This window comes from Micromys minutus (genome assembly GCF_963924665.1).
Source record: "Micromys minutus genome assembly, chromosome: 27".
Taxonomy (NCBI): domain Eukaryota; kingdom Metazoa; phylum Chordata; class Mammalia; order Rodentia; family Muridae; genus Micromys; species Micromys minutus.
The window spans coordinates 36,463,970-36,482,184 of record NC_137962.1 but is presented as its reverse complement, the minus strand read 5'-3'; the positions used below and the strand labels follow the sequence as shown (position 1 = coordinate 36,482,184).

Genomic DNA, 18,215 nt, shown 5'->3' with positions numbered 1-18,215 from the left:
GAGATTGAACTCAGATCATCAGACTTAGCAGCAAGCACCTCTACCCACTGAACCATCTTGCTGGCCCTAGGCCAGAGTCTTGATATATAGCCCCTTGTTAATTATATCTTACGTTGGCTAGTTGCACCATGGTCTGTCATTTTTAAATTCAGTGATTTTATTTTATTTTATCAATTAATATATTTATTTGGAGACAAGGATTCTCCTTATGGCTGTCCTAGAACTCTGTAGACCAGGTTGGTCTCAAACTCACAGAGATCTGCCTGCCTCTGCCTCCTGAGGTCTGGGTTAAAGGTGTGTACACCAATACTGGGCATGTGCAGTTTTTTCTTTCTCACATACACACTAGAAAGTACTTAGTGTAAGCTCTTCAAGGTGTAGTGGCCAGGCCCTGGCCCCCCAGACTATTCTGTCAGCCATTTCTAGCCCAGCTCCTGCCTTACACACACACACACAAAAATTAAGCCCCAGAATCCCACCAAGCCAAGACCACTCTGAAAAGTCCCTGACCCCACCAAGGAACCCTAGATAATGCCTGGCTCCTGCTCAGTTCTTTGCTGTTTCTTGTCTCCTAGCAGAGATAGCTGCTTTCTCCTGTCTCTCCCAATAAATCTCTTGTGTGAGGCTCCTAACTGCTGGGATGTCTTTCCCTTTCAGAGAGGCAACACTTTCACTGGAGAAACCTTCCCCCTCAGAGATGTAACACTTAATCCCAGGAGTTAAGAGCTGCTTGCTTGCCACAAACATCAAATACATGTGAAAATTACAACTGTGGTCCTGTGCTGTTTTGAAGATGACAAAACAGATTTATCAACAAACAATTGCTTAGCCAGCCCAGGAACACAATTGTGGATTATTGGGTCCACAATTTTCCCCACAGAGCCTGTACAGTTCTTCAGGTCTGACCCCTAAAACAACTGCCTCAGACTCACATGAAGCTCTTCCTATGTGTGTCATAAAAACCTTTTGCCTGTCAATGTACATTTAAGACCTTTTTCAAATGTCCATTCCATCATTTCTAAATGATGTCCTGATATTCCACAGTTTGGAGGTAGTTTATGTACTTGATGCCTTACTTTGCTGCTGTTTTCCCGTTACAGAGAACTTTTGTGATGATTGACTTTGAATCCATGTACTTACTTGATTAACATTCTTTGAACGTTAATCTTTTCGTTTTCTTGGATAAATTCTTGGAAGTGACCATTGTGTGCAGTGTGACCGACCACCTGTAAGATGATGCAATGAGGTGACTGCAGGAATGGGGGGTAGGTCTCATCTCAAGAGGCCATTGGTGGGCTTTGGCAAACACCTTGTCTGAAGGCCTGGAATGTTTATGAGGTTTCCCAAGATTGAGGGCCAGTTGTAAAGTGTTCACAACACTCAGGCGATTCAAGACTCTGTAAAGTCTCATGGGACAAGTGTGACTTAGGGTTTGGATAGTCTACCCCTGAATGTTGGGGTACTATGATTCTACCCATAGCTAGGGGGTGGGAAGAGGCAACTGGGGAGATGACATAATGCATAGAGTAAAAGGGGCGGTGGTAGGAGGTAGCGCCGACCGCAGTGCGTTAACCCTTCTATTTCCGGACTCTCGACAAAGTTACTCCTGGAGCTGATCCAACGGAAAAGTAGCGTCTCCTTTAAACCCTAAGAAGGCTGGGACGAGGACCGGGCGGCTACTCTCCGCTGGCTCTTGGACGCTGTGAGGGGCGGAGTCCCCCTATGCAAATCTGAGCTGCTGATCGATGACGCGCCATCACCCCATGAGCCGCTTCGCGCTCCGATTGGCTAATGCCAGCCTGGTCCCATTGACAACAAACATGGGGGTGCTGAGGCTCGGGGCGGGGCTGCAGTGGGCGCGGCCCGGGGCGGGGGAATTCTGCCCCGCCCCTTCCGTGGAGGCCCGGCGCAGCTCAAACATGGCGGCGGTTGGCACGGGGCGGTGAGGCGGTACCAGGTGGGGGCTGTCGGGTGTCATGGGCGGTGGCGGCGGTACCGCCTCCGCGTCTCCCTGAGCTGGACCTCACGGGGGACTCTGCGCCGAGCTGGGCGATGGATGAGAGCAGCGAGCTCGGCGGTCTAGAGACCATGGAGACCCTCACGGAGCTGGGCGATGAGCTGACTCTCGGGGACATCGACGGTGAGTGGCGGCTGGGTGGGAGTGCGGAGGGGGGCGCGCGGGGAGGAAGGGGTTACGGCGGCGCTTGCGGGTGCGCGTGCGCCCACCCCGCGATCGCCCTGGCGTGCGCGGGAAGGAACCCGGGGGCCGAGCTGCCCGGGAGGTTCCCAGTTCTTCTTGCTCCCGAGTCTGATCCCGGGTCATGACGCAGGGCTCCGGGTGGCTGAGGAGTCTTGGGCGCCACGGGGCCTGAAGCGGGGCTGGGGGCGTCGCGAGTACTGCCAGAGGAGAAAGCGAGGCGGCCGCCTCCCTCGCGCGCCCACGCGCGCTCTGGTTTGTCCCGTCTTCTCCGGCGTCCCGCGTCGCACCTGTCACTCCCTGCCTAGCTACTGGTGCGGCTTCGGGATTTCCCGGACTGCTCTCCGGGGCTCGGCTCCCCACGCCCCCGCTCTTTTCGGGATTGACTGACAGCCGGGTCTCCAGGCGCTCTGGAAAACTTTGGGCATCAGCTGCAAAAGCAACTAACTGATGGAGTGGACAGAGACCTCAGAGTGCGGCGGCCTTGGATGGAGACCTGGGCGCTCCTGCTGTCGCACTGCAAAGGGAGTTGAGCCGCAAGAATTTTGAGTTGTGGCCCCTCGGGTACAGACTAGGGAGCGGGTGGCCTTTGTTTCGGCGGCCTTAACAGCGAAGTGGAAGAACTGGTAGGAGCCCAGGGATCCTCTCTTACAATTCTCTCCCTTTTCAACCGCGGGAAGGAAGGTTTGGAGAGGGTCCCAGACTTGCCCGCGGTCATCATGCCGGTTAACAAAGCCCAGTTCTTTCTGTTTCTGAGCCAGTGTTAGTTTCTTTCCACTCCACCTTTAGAATTTGAAGTCCAAAGGATAGGCTAGCAATGTAGTCTTTCTTAGTAGTCGGGCTCTTCTGAAGTTCTCAGTCATATATCCCTCCCACAATCCCACGGAATAGGTATCACTCAGTTTTGCTGGAGGTATTGTCTAAGGTCATTTACTTTAGAGTGTCCAGAACTCTTAAGCAGTGACTCAGTTTATGGGGTGTTTCTACATCTAGAATCTAGAACCTTGCAGGCATGTACGATGGTTACATCCTCACTTTGGAGGTGAAGAAACAGGGCGTAGGAAGAAAGAAGTGACAACAGTTGTTTGGAAAAGGTGTTTGCCACATTCCTGTTTTGCTTCTGTAGCTCCCCCCCCCCCCACTTGGTTTGCCCTTCTTATTTTGGTCATCCTGACAGTGTGACAAGACCCTGTAATCAAAGTTCCACTTTTAACCACAGATTCTTCCACCAAGTATTGCTAAACACAAAGATAGGTTAACAGATGGGAGGAGTTACTCCTTGGAACACGGGAGTGGCCAATGTGTTTTGAGCACTCGGACAAGACACAGTGTTAAGCACTCACACAGGTTCTCAATCCTCACCACAGCCCTATCAGATAAAGATGATCGTCAGACTATCCATCTCCCCTCTCCACTGAAGCCCAGCACTGTTCATTGGTTTACCCAGGGTTCCCTGTTCAGTAAGAAGTAGGTCTAAAACTGCCTGCCAGCAGGGGCACAAGAAATTTTCGTGTGTGTGGCTTTATACTTATATTTTTATAATGATCTTTATTTGTCTAAATTTTTTCAGTATATTAAATTTCCTAATGGTTAATATTAACCCTATAGGTTGCTAAGTCTATGTATAAATAAAGTGTATACCCTAGAAACCACAAAGGTAGGTCAGTAGTTTCACAGGCCTCTGTGCCTAGTTTGGGAAGTGTTTCCTTGCTCCAAGAGCTGGCCTTGGTATCTCAGTTGTGAAACAGGGATGGTATTTTAGGACCACATGGGATCGTATGTGCATAGTGCAGTAAGTGAAAGTCAGAGGTGAGGAAGCTTCCTTGAAGGCTAGTTTACCCGAAAGATCACGCTGAGGAGATAACCATTGACCTTAAAAGACCAGAAGAACCAGTTGAACAGAGCAAAGGCCAGCGGTCTAGATGGAAGTGTCCCTTGAAGCCTGTTCTCCTTCACAGGTTATGGGGAGGGGGAAGGGGGACAAACCACCTTTCATTTCCTTCCCACAGTTCCTTGCGCCTAGAACAGTACTTGGAACAGTGAGATTGAGCACTGTGTGTGGAATACCTGGGGCAGGATACTAAATGGTATTAGGTATAGTTTCCCTGATTGAATTAGATCAGGGTGAGCAGCCCAAGTGCATCTAGGATGAGGAAGTGGAGAGGTGATAAGCACTTTTGTATCTTGCGGCCTTAGAAGTCTCACAGCTGCCTTCAGGAGGTCAAGGAGCTGTGAGTCCAAGACCAACAGGGTCTCTTCTCGGTCCTGTGGGTCAGAGAGCTTTAAGTTCTTGTTTCTTTAGACTAAAATAAAAGGTCAGTGACCTGGGAATAGTTCCATGGCAGGGATTCTGGGTTTGATACCTACCACTACAAGGAGCACAAATGAGGGCAGAGGGGCATAAACAATCTCAGTTTTCAGAAACGGAGGCGGAGGGGTCACCTCGTGTTCTAAGACCAGCCTAAGCAGCTTAATGAGACCCTCCCTCCTCTCAAACTGAAAAATGAGAATGCTGGGGAGAGGGTGTGGCTCACCAATAGAACTTCTGCTTATTGTATGTGAGGTCCTAGATTCAGTTTCTGATCCTGCCAAAAATAAAAATAAGCAAGTGAGCAATTTCAGCAGGACACTATATAAATAAAAAAGGGCTATCTTATAATAGAGAGTGACTGAGATAACCTAATTAAACTAGGTACTAGAGTGAAGCCTCTTAGAAGAATATCGATGTCATTCTCTTTGAAGCAATGCCAGTCTAGATTTTTATATATTTTGTTAAATGTTGGCTTCATTAGCGTCTTTTTGTTGTGTGTGTGCTTGTGACTGTGGGCATAGGTGTGCCATGGATCTGTGTGGCAATTACAGTTTGACTTGAGGCAGTCAGGTTTTGGCTTTCATCTTCTTTGCAACAGTGTCTCTTTCCATTTGACACTGCATCTGTCTGGCCTCCAACCTTCCAAGGCATCTTGGCAAAGGAGAGACACTGAGCTTACAGACTTGCACTACCACAGGCCTCCTGAGTCTCCTGTGGGCACTTGGGATTAGAACTCAGATCCTCACACATGTGCAACAAGTAGTTTATTTCCTGAACCGTCTCCACAGATCTTATTTACACACACACACTCGCGCTCGCGCACAAACACACACACACAGACACACACGTGCGCACGCACACTTATTCCATTTATGGCTAGGTGTTTGCCCACTCATGTGTCTACATTTGAGTGAAGGTGTCAAAGGACAACTTTTAGAGTTCTTTCCTACCGTGTAGGTTCTGGGGATTGAAGTCAAATCACCAAGCTTGGCATCATGCCTCCTTACCCACTGAGCCATCTTATTGGCCCTTCCTCTTAAAAATTTTATTTTTTGAGATTCCATATGTGTACACAATGCGTTTTGACCATATTGATCTGCCCACCTCTTTCAACCACCCCACCCCACACCAGAGTGCACACACATTTCGCTCCTGGCTCCTATGTAACTCTTTTATTTTTATAAAATATAACTTACTAGTCCAATTAGTGCTGCCCTTGTGCACATAGTAGGACCTGCTGCACCCAGTGTAGATCCAGCTGGGCTGAAACGCACAAAGGCCTTTCAGGTCCCAAGATTAAAGGCATGTGTCACAAATCCCCTTTTTCTAACACCTAAAGCCAAAACTCTGAAAGAACCACTGGCCCATCTTGTATCTCTTCTCAGTCTTCACCTTGGCTTCCCACCCAGCTTGTGTTTTAGAGTAGGGTCTCTGAAGACAGCCTTGTTGACAGCAACCATGTCTTTTATTTATAAGGGCAGAAAGATTGTATCTTCTTCCACTGGGATCAGAAAACACAGAGTCAAGAAAGTGATCTTTTTACTAGGCACAAAAGAAATAGGTGTCAGGGAGCTGCAGAGATGGTTCACCAGTTAAGAGCACTGGCTGCTCTTCCAGAGAACCTAAGTTCAATTCCCAGCACCCACACAGTGGCTCCTGGAACTTGGTTTTAGGATATCCAGTACCTTCACGGTGCACAGACATACATGCAGGCAAAGTATCCATACACATAAAAGCAAACTCATTAACCAATTGCCTTTTTAAAAAAGGTGTCAAGAGTGGTACTGATGAGCATATGAAGGAATAACCAGGCTACTGGAAGGGCAAAAGGCTGCCTTTTTTTTTTTTTTTTTTTTTTTTTTTTTAGTAATTAACGTGTGTAAGAAAATGGTGTATGAGATCTAAGAGGTGAATTGGAACTGAATTGTGCTCTAGATATGGATATTTTGTGGAATATTAGGAAGAGAATTGGTGAACATTTCGAAGTAGAAATAAGTAGTCATGGGTTAAGAAATGTCAACTGTGTTGATAAGAAACTTGAGCTGTGGGGGTGTGACCTCTGTGAGGGGTGGCCCTGAAGACAGCATAGGTGGAACTGTAGGATTCCCGTTAAGACCCTGGGAAACCTAGTCAGAAGCTCAGGACTGGCAAAGGAGATTGAGGTGAAAGAAGAGAACGGGACAGTGAGCTTCAGGAAGAGCAGTCAGCACAGGGTGGACGCAGTGCCACAGAGGGCTGCGGGGAGCTCAGGCGGGATAGGTCAGCCTTTGTAGAGCAATCAAGTGGCAAGGGAGGGATCCAGAACTAGATAAACCAAACAGCACTTAGAAGTCACTGGGCGACGGCCAAACAGAGGCAGCTGCTCACCTTGGCGAAGGCTGAAGAACTTGTAGAGCCCTCACCTTGGGCCTTGTGACTGGGAAGCACCGCTCTCTCACTGGGCTATGTTTCCAAGTCCATTTCTGCGTCGTATTCGGAAACATGGGCTCACTACGCTGCTCACATTGACCTGTCTCAGCCCGTCACTGCCAAGTCCTTAGGAGTTGCCTGTTCTAAACATTCTGTGTAATGGAACCAGAGCCTGTGGCTTGTTTCCCTTGGCGCATGTTCCAGTCCATCCGTGTTGCAATACCATGCTTCAACAGTTAGTTCACATTGTCACCTCACCTTTCAGCTGCCAGACTTTGGGGCTCTTTCTCCCCTTTGGCTATTTGGAAAAGCCGCTGAGAAAGTTGGTCTTCTGTGGATGTGTGTGTTCGTTTCGGTTGGGTAGACTGTCTGTGTCTGTTCGCTTGTCCACTCTTCTCTCCTCCTTTCCCTGGTCAGTTCTGTTTCTCGAAGCCCTCACTCCATGGGCCCATCTCTGGTTAAGTATCTACAGGTGATGCTGAGGTTCCTGGTCCCTAGTTCTTGATTTGGGGTGGTTTGCTTCCTTGTTTTTATGAAACACATTCAACTTCTAGAGGTAATTTGCTGTTGTTTGATGCTGGGTTTGATGTAGCTCAGAATGGCCCCAAAATGTGTGTGTGTGCGCGCGCACATACCAAGGCTGGCTTTTTAAGTTCTGGAATGCCAGACATAGCTTGGAAGTAAAATTTTGAATTTTGGCCTGTTTCTAAATATATAGTCAACTCACACTCTGACTTAATATTTGGTTGTTTTTTTTTTTTTTAATACCAGCTCTTTTACTGTGTAAATCCTGGTACTCGCTATGTAGAAGAGGGGAGTGCTGGGATTAGGAGTATAGACCACATTTCCTTTCTGAACATAACATGTTTGGAGACTGGGTCCTGCTTGTAAGACTGGGCTTGTGCTATTCCTGGCTAGGCTGTGCACTTACAGATGTGCACTGTGACCCCTGGTGTAACCGCTGGGACAGAGTTTAGAGTGGGATTTAGAAGAAGCAGCTTGTGCTTCAGCTTCTGGTTCCTGAAAATGTTTGATCCCAAGCTGCCCAGGAGCTCACATCCTCCTGCCTCTGCCTCCCCCTTCTGCAGAGCCGCTGCACAGGCATACACCGTCGTGCCCATATTGCCATTCTGATGCGATGGGAATGACATCAGGGCCTGTGCCCACTGGGCTACACTGAGCTACAACGCACAGCACTTCGATTGTGTTTTCCCTGTGATGGCTCTTGAGAGCTTGCTGTTGCCCACAGCTTGTTTCTTTTCCACACTGTAAGCTCTTAGTCTCATCTGGTTACATTTTCTGGGGTTTCTCAGACCACAGGACCAGGGTGCTCTTGAGTTTTCCTTTGTCTGTTTGACCTTACCCCTGTTAAACATTCTGTGTTCACACCCAAGCCATCAGGCTAATAATGTCCTGATCATTGAAGTCTTTCAAATGTATAGTTCTCATACTCTGCTCATGATCTTGCATTTTTGAGAAAGTGTGTTCTTGTTTCCATCTCAAGTAGGCTCTCTGTGTAGACCAGGCTGGCCTGGAACTCACTCTGTAGACCAGGCTGGCCTGGAACTCAGAGAGATGCCTCTGCCTCTGCCTCCCAAGTGCTAGGATTAAAGGAGTACACCACCATACCTGGCCAGCCAAGACTTCTAAAGTACACACACAGTTGTCATATCTTCACATTCAGATCACTGTGCACTGCAGTAATTGCAGCGTAATACGTCTGTAATCCGGTATGACCAGCAGATGACTGCGTCTCTTTGACTCTTGAAGATTTTCATCATGTGTAGTCTCTTAGCATAAGTACAGCTTTGAACACTCAGGAAAAGTCGCTCTGGAGCCCACACTGCCAGCCGTATCCTTTTCACTTGTTAGATTTTTTTTTCATTGCTCCAAATTATGCTGGTTACTCTTACTCACTGGGGGTACTGAAGTGCTGCGTTTACATGGATCAGAAACTTAAACGTGTAAAACTGGGCTGTGAAGATTCTTGCTCTTTCTACTTATCTCTCCAAATTACACCTCCTCAAAAATAATCAAGCTTAGGCTGGAGAGATGGTTCAGTGGTAAAGAGCACTGGCTGCTCTTCCAGAGGTCCCAGGTTCGATTTCCAGCAACCACATGGCTAACAAGCATCTGTGACTCCAGTCCCTTGGGGATCCAATAGCCTCTTCTGGCATCTGAGGTCACTGCACGCATATGGTGCACAGACGTACCCCCCCCCCTTTTTTTTAGTTTCTTTTATCTCCTGCTAAACTTGTTATTATAAGTAGAAGCAAAGGCAGGTGAGATGACTTAACAGGGAAGGGTCTTGCTGCCTGATGACCTGAGTTCAATTTACGGAAACCCCAAGGTAAAGTGAGAACTGACTCCAGCAAGCTTTCCTTCAATTACACCCACGCACAGTAGCACTCGAGTTCAGGGCAGCCTGATCTGTTGGGTGAGAAGTTAACATTTACTCTGCCCAGGTCAGAGGTTTTAATGCCCAGCAAGGGTCAGCTGGGATTCTCATCCCTTTCTTTTATCCATTTCTGCCATACTCCTGCCAGGGTCAGAGCTGCAGCCCCTCCCTGGTGCTGCGTGTATACAGAAGCACTTCATTTGTAATGTGCTCCTCGGGGTTCAGTGGTTCTGGTTTTCAGTCTGTGCTGAGGGTCTTGGGAAGGTTTCCTAAATTCCAGAAGATTGTTCTGGAAGGTCTGTGTTCTCTCACATTTTTAGGACATCATCCCTTGCCGCCCCAAACTCTAGGTACATCTTCCCCTGAAAGATTCTGTAGGGCTTTTCACCATTAAAATAGTCTTGCAAAGTTGCTTCTTTTCACTATAATTTGCTTTTGACCATTTTGCACCAGAATCTCCACATAACTTAGGAAATGTTCTTTTGTTACAGGTCATGTCTTTTCATTTAAAAATCTCTTCTGAAGGACTAGAGCAATGGTTCTTAACTTGTAGGTCCTGACCCCCTTTGGGGTCATATATCAGATACTTATATTACGATTCTTATCAGTAGCAAAATCACAGCTATGGAGTAGCAATGAAAATAATTTTGTGGTTGGAGGTCACCACACCATGAAGAACTGTATGAAATGAGCCCCACTTTAGGAAAGTCAAGAAGCGCTGGACTGGAGAAATAGCTCAGCAGTTAAGACTCTACTGCTCTTACAGTGGACTTCAGTTGGTTCTTGGCATCTAACTCAGACAGTCAGCTACTGGTAATTTCAGTTCTGGGAGTTTGAGGGGACCCTGCAGCCTTCTTGTGCATCTTATACAGATAACACACTTACTGAAAATTAAAGTGGTTTTTTATTAAATTGTTTTGATCAGCCTTGAAAGTTGGGCTTGCTAGTGTACACTTTTAGCCCCAGCATCTGGGAAGCAGAAGCAGGTGGGTATCTGGGTCTGAGGCCAGTCTGGTCAACATAAATGGACTGCTGGCTAGCCAGGGCACATGAGACCCTGAATAAAAGATAATTGGCCTTGGTGGTTTTTCTGAGCTCATTGGGCAAGCTTTCTCTTTATTTCCTGAGCAGAGTTGGACCACAACTTGTGACGACTTTTCCCGTGGTATTAATTTTTTGTGTGTGCATATATACACACATAAGATTATATATAATTGTATAAAATATTATTGCAGTTGTTTGTTTAGTCGGAGGGGGCATTTGTGTCATGGTATGTGGGGATCAGAGGATAACTTACAGGAGTTGTTTTCTTTCTTCCACAGTTGGTTCTCTGGTTTGACTGTGTGTGTCTAGGGCTATCCAACACAGGCCTAAAGACTTGGTAGCAAGGGTTGTTACCCACTGAGTTATCTTGCCGATCCAGGACCTTTTGTTCTTGCTTGTAAATACTGACATTCTCTCAGGAAATGTGACTTGCTTTGTTCTTTATTAGTCATTAGCATCTGAGTTACTTGGCTTTTCAATTGCTGTGATAAAATTCTATAACCAAAAACAACTGAAAGAGGAAAGGATTTATTTTGCTTACACATTTGCTTACACAGTCCATCTCTGAGGGAAGTCAGAGCAGGAACTCTCATGAGGAACCAGGAGGCAGGAACTGCAGCAGGGGCCATGAAGGAGTGCTGCTTACTGGCCTGCTCCCAAGGCTTGCCCAGTCTGCTTTATTATAGTCTGGGCCTGCCCGCCCAGGTGGTACTGCCCACAGTTGGCTGAGTCCTCACAGTAATCATTACATTATGACAGTCAGTCACATTCATGAAGGGAATGCCCACAGACTTGCTCACAGGCAACCTGGGAGGCACTTTGTCACTTGAGGTTCCCTTTTCCCAGGTGATTGTGGTTTATATCAAGTTGACAAAAAGCAAACTAACCAGCACCCATCCCTGAAGTCCCTGCTACTTATCGATTTTCTTCCTTCCTTCCTTTCTTTCTTTCTTTTTTGTTTTTTGATCTTTGTTTTTTTGTTTTATTTTGTTTTTCTAGACAGGGTTTCTCCTGTAGAGGTGGCTGTCCTGGAACTTGCTCTGTAGACCAGACTGGCCTCAAACTCACACATACCTGCCTGCCTCTGCCTCTTTAGTGCTGGGATCAAAGGTGTGCGCCACCGCCCAGCATCTTCAGATTTTAAAATTACAAGTAGGAAGCACCCACTGTGTGCTCAGCATTGCATCTGCTCAGACCTTTACAGAGGATCCCTTTTGTGCTAAGAGCTGGGGTGAGATGCTATCAAAGGGAAACAGAATCCCTGATGTCATGGAGTCAGTGTGATGACCTGAGTTTCAGGCACTGCCAATTCTGAAACTGTTATCTTCTAATAAAGCTGGTTTCTTTTTCATCTTTTCTCCAGTTCTGAGGCCTGTGCTACACAATTAGTAGGTGGTGTGTTGGTGGCCATAATCCAGATGTGTACATTTCCTCTGGCCCATGCCAGATTCCTTTGTGGTGTAAGCAGGCTTCTGAACTGTGGGTACAAGGTAGTGTGATGGAATTCAGAACTCTAGAGATGCTAGATTCTCTGATTTCCCCTTCGGTAGACATGCGCCTGATCCCTGGGTGCTGGAAGTGACTTCCCTGGGTACCCTGACTCTTCTGTGCATTCCTTGTATGTGTAGGGTGGGGTTGGGATATCTGTATCTCAGGTACCTGAAGATGAGGTGAGTAAACCCGACAGTTGGAGGGGGCAGGAACTAATCATCTTTTTTTTTTCTTTTTTCTTTTTTTTTTTTTTTTTTTTTTGCTCTATCAAGAAAGGAATTAATTGAATGAACTTCAAATTGAGGTTTTTAGAACAGTTTTAGAGTGGTTATCCTCCCCCACCCACCCCCCTTTGAAAGGGCTTTTTGTAAGCACAGTGGGCGGGCCACAGGAGCAATCTGAGTGAGGTTGTTCCGTTTCCCTCCACAAGACTCAAGGGATAAAAACTTTTTGATGTGATGGAATTTTTCAGAGGCTAGCATAAGAGTAGCCTGGCCCTCAAGGTCAAGCCCCTGGGGAATTCCTGCATAGAAACTGGCCTCCAGATGCAGAAGGACTCCGAGGTCACTAAAGCCTTGGGAGATGCTAATCCCCTCACAATCTTACTCTTTGATCTGGCCTGGGAACAGGTCTATTGGGTTCAGGGTCTGGTTCAGGGTCTGGTTCAGGACGGTGATGAAACTCAGTTGCTGAACCAGGTGTGCTGCAACCTGCTTTGTTGCACTGACTTCTGCCCAACCCTGGCTCCACCCATCCCACGACTACCGGGGAAATGCATTGTTTCCTGAGCGCTAACCTTCCTGTGAGCCTCACACTTTGCTAAAGTCTGCCTGGTAGCATTTGTCTACCTAACAGTGCTGTGAGAAAACAGTGCTGTGAGATCGATGCTCGGTTTCTATGTGCATCTTTCTTGGACATTTAGAAGGGCTCTGCAGAAGAGAAAGGGAATGGCTTATCCGGGATTTTCTGTGCTGTGCAGAGTGTGCCATTCATCCTCCTCCTTGCCCTATAGGAATGAGGTGGGAGATGCCCTGGTGTAGGAAGCCTGATTGTCTAGGAGCCTTTTCTTTTGTCAGAAGTTGTAATGAATGAATACCATATGTTCATAGCCCAGCACTAGAAGGTATGTGAAATGAATGAATCAGTCCCTGATTCCAGGGAGCTTTTTCTTTTTGATTGCTGTTCTTAGTACACACTTAGCTTACATCCCAGTGTTCCCAAGGATAAGTATAGCCGAGCCATCACTGGATGAATCCAGATGTGTGAAGCACTAAGGAAGGACTTGGGAGTCTTCACAAGGACTTGGCTAAGGTGTGAATGAAGGGTGAGTGAACAGATCCTTGCCTTAAAAATTATTTTTATTTTATGTACATTGGTATTTTGCCTGCACTTGTCTGTGTGAAGGTATCAGATCTTGGAGTTACAGACAGTTGTGAGCTGCCATTTGGGTGCTAGGAATTGAACCTGGGTCCTCTGGAAGAACAGTCAGTGCACTTTACAGCTGAGCCATCTCTCCAGCCCCTAGCAGATCCATTTTGATAAACTGTTACCTTCTCAACCAGTTTTGGTCAGGTCCCTCTATGCTTCAGTGTATTCCTTATCTGACTAGCTTGAATTAAAAATCAGGGTTGATTTGGGGAGGATAGTATGTGTATTGATCAGAGAACCTAGAAAGCTGGGTTTGGAAAATGGGTTCAAATCCAGAGAGGCTCCAAAGTAGCAGAGCCTAGCCAGGGTTAGGGTAAACAGCAGCTTGCTCAGCACTATACCTTCTTGATGATCTGTTGTCCACTTTCCTGGGTAGGAGCATACCTTAATCAGAGTTGACTTGTAGGAAGCCGTGTCAAAACATGCCTGGTGGGCCTTCTCCAGGAGAAGAGCAGGGTGCTAATGGTGTGTGTGTGTGTGTGTTTGTGTGGTGATGGTGGTGGTGGTGGTTGGTGGTGGTGGTGGTGGTGGTGGTGATGTTGTTTTTCCCTCAAGTGTTCTTTTTTCCTTAAATACTCTTCCATCCCGTTAGCTCATAAAACCCTCTTTATCCTAAGTGTAGCTTTCAATCTCCCAGAGTGGATTGGTCATTTCCTCCCTCATGGCCTTATCTTTTTGAGGCATTTGTCTGTTTTCCTTTATGTAGAAATTGGTGGAATTGGTTGGGTGTTTGTCCTCTCTGGGATTTTCTTGAACATGTTAGACAGTCATTCTACCACAGTACCACTGGGTTGCATCCCTAGTAGCGCTCCCCCCCAGACACAGTCTCAGTGCAACAGACTGACGTCAAATTCAGTCCTCTTGTTTCAGTCTCCCAAATGCTAGGGGTTAAACCCAGGGCCTTATACATGTCGGGCAAGCACCCCACTACTGAGCTGCATCTCCAGTGCTATTCTGTGGGGTTGAGGGGTACAAAACCATTCATTCAATCCTTTCCTCCATCCCTGCCTCCCTCTTTCCTTTCTCTCCTTTGTCTTTTCTTTCTTATTTTTATCTCTTCTTCTATACGAGGTTTCTTTTTGTAGCCTCGGCTGGTCTTCAACTGTCATGCAGTCTTAGCCTGTGTGTTGAGATTACATTCGTGGACTACCATGTGCAGCTCAGAACTTTTGTCCTTGCTCTACATGGGGTCACACAAGGCACTTGAACCACCTGATAAGCGTCACAGACAAGTACCAAGTGGACGGTTGTCTGTCATTCAACAACCTACTTTGTGAGTGGTTTTGGTCTTGGCTTAGGGAGACTTGAGAGTATGATGGTGAATGATGATCCTTGTGGTCTCACTTTTTTCTTTTTCTTTTTTTTTAGATACTCTGTATTTACATTTGAGATTTTAATCCTTTTCCCCTGCGCTGCTCCCATCCCCCTCCCCCTCCATTTGCTTTCACAAAGGTGCACTCCCTTCTGATCACCCACTCCACCCTGGGGTCTGACATTTTTACCTAATGTTTTTGGTACTAATAAGGTCGAGGTCCCTTGCTTTGTGGACTCTGCCCCTAAGAGCACAATTCAGGTGGAGTGGCTTGTGCCTGGCTTTGTTGACAGTGTGTGGGTTATCTGCCATTGTGAAACACAAGGCCCTCTTCAAGCACAGGATCATGTAGGATCAGTTTCTTGAGTATCTTGCTCAACTTTCAGACTGCTCTTTCAAGAGTGAAGGAGAGAGCCACGTAACACTAGGGCGGGGGCAGGTAATGAGCTAGGAAAGACAGGAAAGGCCTGAGATGACGCATCCCTTCCTTCCTGAGCTCGGGTGTTCACTCTTGCTCACTCACCAGTGAAGCACTCACCGAGTGTCCACCTCTGCCTGCCCCTGGGCTTGGTTTGGTGACAGCCACATGCAAATGGAACCAAAGCAAGCAGTGACTGTGAGCTTGATTGCAAATCCCAGCTCTACTGCCTGGGCACTGTGTGGTGCTGGCCACATTACTATAGTTGCTACTTCATCTGATATATGACCTCTAGCCAAGTTACTTAACCTTATCACCTCAATTTCTTGTCTGAGAAGTGGATGATGGTAGAATCTACCTCAGAGTGTTGTAGAAGTTACTTGAGGAAATGTATGAAGTGTTAATGGAGTTCTGTCACATGCTGTTTTTGTTTCGTCTGTTACTAATCGTCCCTGGGCTACTCCTTGACTGTTGTACTTAGGGTGCAGACATTTCAAAGTAATAAATGGAATATCATGGAGATGTGCTTTTGAAATACGGGGGTGCCAAGAGACTTAGGAAAGAACTAGAGTGCTTGTGTAGGGTTCCTGCATGGGTAGGGGCTCCCATGGAACATTCCAGAATCAAGCTGCTGTGAAATAGGGCAGTTGTAGTGATGGAGTTCTTCAAGGACACACAGTGTATATGTTAATGGAGATAACTCTGTGTGTGTGTGTGTGTGTGTGTGTGTGTGTGTGTGTGTGTGTGTGTGTGTACCGGGTTGGGGACCACAGGACTTCCCCAAGAAAGGCTCCCATTCCTGTCTTCTCATTTATTGCCTGAGACTGTACAAATTTTCTCTTATGGACATAAGTTGTTTTTTAGACACAAACAACCCCACATTTAAGCACATAAGACCCAGGCAGTATGCAAAATGCCTTACATGTGAAAGCTTGAAACAGGTCACCTCATAGGGTAGTTTTGAAGATTCTGAGATTCTGTAACAATGTGTGGGAAATGCCTAATTAGGCATTAGGAGCAAAGTAACAGTCGAAACACTATGGAAGATGTCTTCCAGAAAAACAAACAAACAAGCCCCATGTTTATACTTTGCTAATAACAGTAAGAAACTACTCACAAACACAAGTAAAGAAGCAGTGGTGTGAGGAACCAATTTTACAATTCCTGTGCTGTGTGGCCCGTCCTGACAGATGTTTGCACAGGTGTTTATCCCCGGAACCTGCCTCTGGGAGGCACTTAGTGCTGTGCGAGACATGTAATAAGGTCTCAGTGTTTATTCCATGCATGTCTTTACTAAAGCAGAAGAGGCTAAGGAGAGTTGGCTTTGGAAGGAGTATCTGTTATAGAGCAAGAATTTGGATAGGAAAGTGTACCCATGAAGTACAGAGAGCTAGAGAGAGTACCTTCCTGTCTCTCTTGAGGAGTTAGTTACATGCTCACCTAAGATCGATACTCAGGCAGCTTTGTGGGAGGTTGTTGTTGCTGTCGTGCTGAAAATAGAACCCTAGAGTTTACTGAGCTCCATCCCCAGATCTCTTTCCCAAATACCTTCTAACACACCTTCATTTCACCGTCATTGTCACTCTGGGTCCATATTGCATCTTTATCCCAAGCTGTGATTCATATAAATACAAAATATAAGACATGTTTGGAAATCAGCTGCGGTAACACATAACTTTAATCCCAGCACCTGGGTAACAGAGGCAGGAGGAACTCTGCATTTGAAGCCAGCCCGGTCTACAGAGCAGGTTCTAAGACAGCCAGCTACATTAACAGAGACACCCTATTTCAAAAAAGAAAAAAGCTGAAACCAGCCAACCAAACAGTAAATAAATGTTTGGAAGTCAGGCAAGGTGACCTTGCATATAATGTTTATACTCAGGAGGTGGGGCAGGAGAGTTCAAGGTCTTCAGCTGCTTAAGGAATTCAAGAAGAACTTGGGGTACATGAGACCCTATCTTAGTACCCTACATACACCCAAAAGGGGGGTGCTAATTGTTACTTTTATGTTACCCACATAAAATTAATATAAATTAATTTGGTCAGTTGTAATCACTTTCTATACATTTAAATAAAATATACATACGGTTTCTAAAAAGAAAATAAAATTTTCTTGTAGACATGAATAGTGTAATGGCTTTTTAAAAATTATTTACCTATTTCTGTGTGGGAGGGACATGGGGGCCTACTGAGTCGGTTCTCTCCTCTACGGGCTCTCTGAGGATCAGCTCAGGTCACCGGGCTCCTTTATTCAGCAGGCTGTCTTGCTGGCCCTCCTTTATTTCTTTAACTTTAAACCAGAGATCTGTTTTATGTATATGAGTGTTTTGCCTGCATGTATGTCTGTGCACCATGTACATACCACAGAGGGCAGGAGAGGGCATTGAGTCCCCTGAGATTGGAGTTGCAGGTTATAAGCCACCATGTAGGTGCTGCGAATCAGACCCAGGAAACAACCTTTGGAAGAGCAGGCAACCTAGTCACTGCAACATCTCTAGCCTTGAGGGTTACTGCTGTGTGTTCAGGCTATTTCAGAACTCTTTCCTCAGCCTCTTGAATGCTGGGATGGTAGTTTGTGTCACCACAGCTGGCTCTTCTGTTTATGGAACCTGGACTCTGTGAGCTGCTCCGCTGCTAAGCTATATCCCCAGCCTAGGTTCTTCTAAAGGAAACTTTGTGTTCAGGAGCTTGCAGAAAACTGGACGTGAGGCGCTGAGTCCTTGGCGAAAGTCTTTAAATAGAACCGTGAACCAGCTTAGAATGAATGAAGGTGGTCTTACTCTGAGAATGATTCACTAACCCCAAGCTTGCACAGAAAGGGAAGTGAGTATCTTTGAAGGGTAGGTGAGTGGGAAGTGAAAGAAAGCCTTAGGCGTTAGAGGTCTCAGGGCTGGGCAGGGCTGGAGAAATGGCTCAGAGGGCCCACAACCACCTGTAATTAACCTGAGCTCTAGAGGGATCTAACACACACACACACACACACACACACACACACACACACACACACACACACAGACACACTCTGGAGCACCCACATAAGCTGAAAAGACAGACAGACAGACAGACAGACACACACACACACACACACACACACACACACACACACACACACTGGACCACCCACATTAGCTGAAGAGACAGACAGACAGACAGACAGACACACACACACAGACACACTCTGGAGCACCCACATAAGCTGAAAAGACA

The 18,215-nt window shown here is 46.6% G+C and overlaps 1 protein-coding gene across 1 annotated transcript in view; it reads left to right on the top strand.

Annotated features, from left to right (window-relative positions):
• The first annotated feature begins 1,927 nt into the window (after positions 1-1,927).
• SREBF2 (sterol regulatory element binding transcription factor 2) overlaps positions 1,928-18,215 on the top strand; it is a 55,602-nt gene continuing 39,314 nt past the window's right edge. The window contains exon 1 of the mRNA XM_080939184.1: positions 1,928-2,140. Within this exon, the coding sequence (XP_080795310.1) occupies positions 2,053-2,140 (88 nt within the window). The 5' untranslated portion in view covers positions 1,928-2,052. The remainder of the gene's footprint in view (positions 2,141-18,215) is intronic.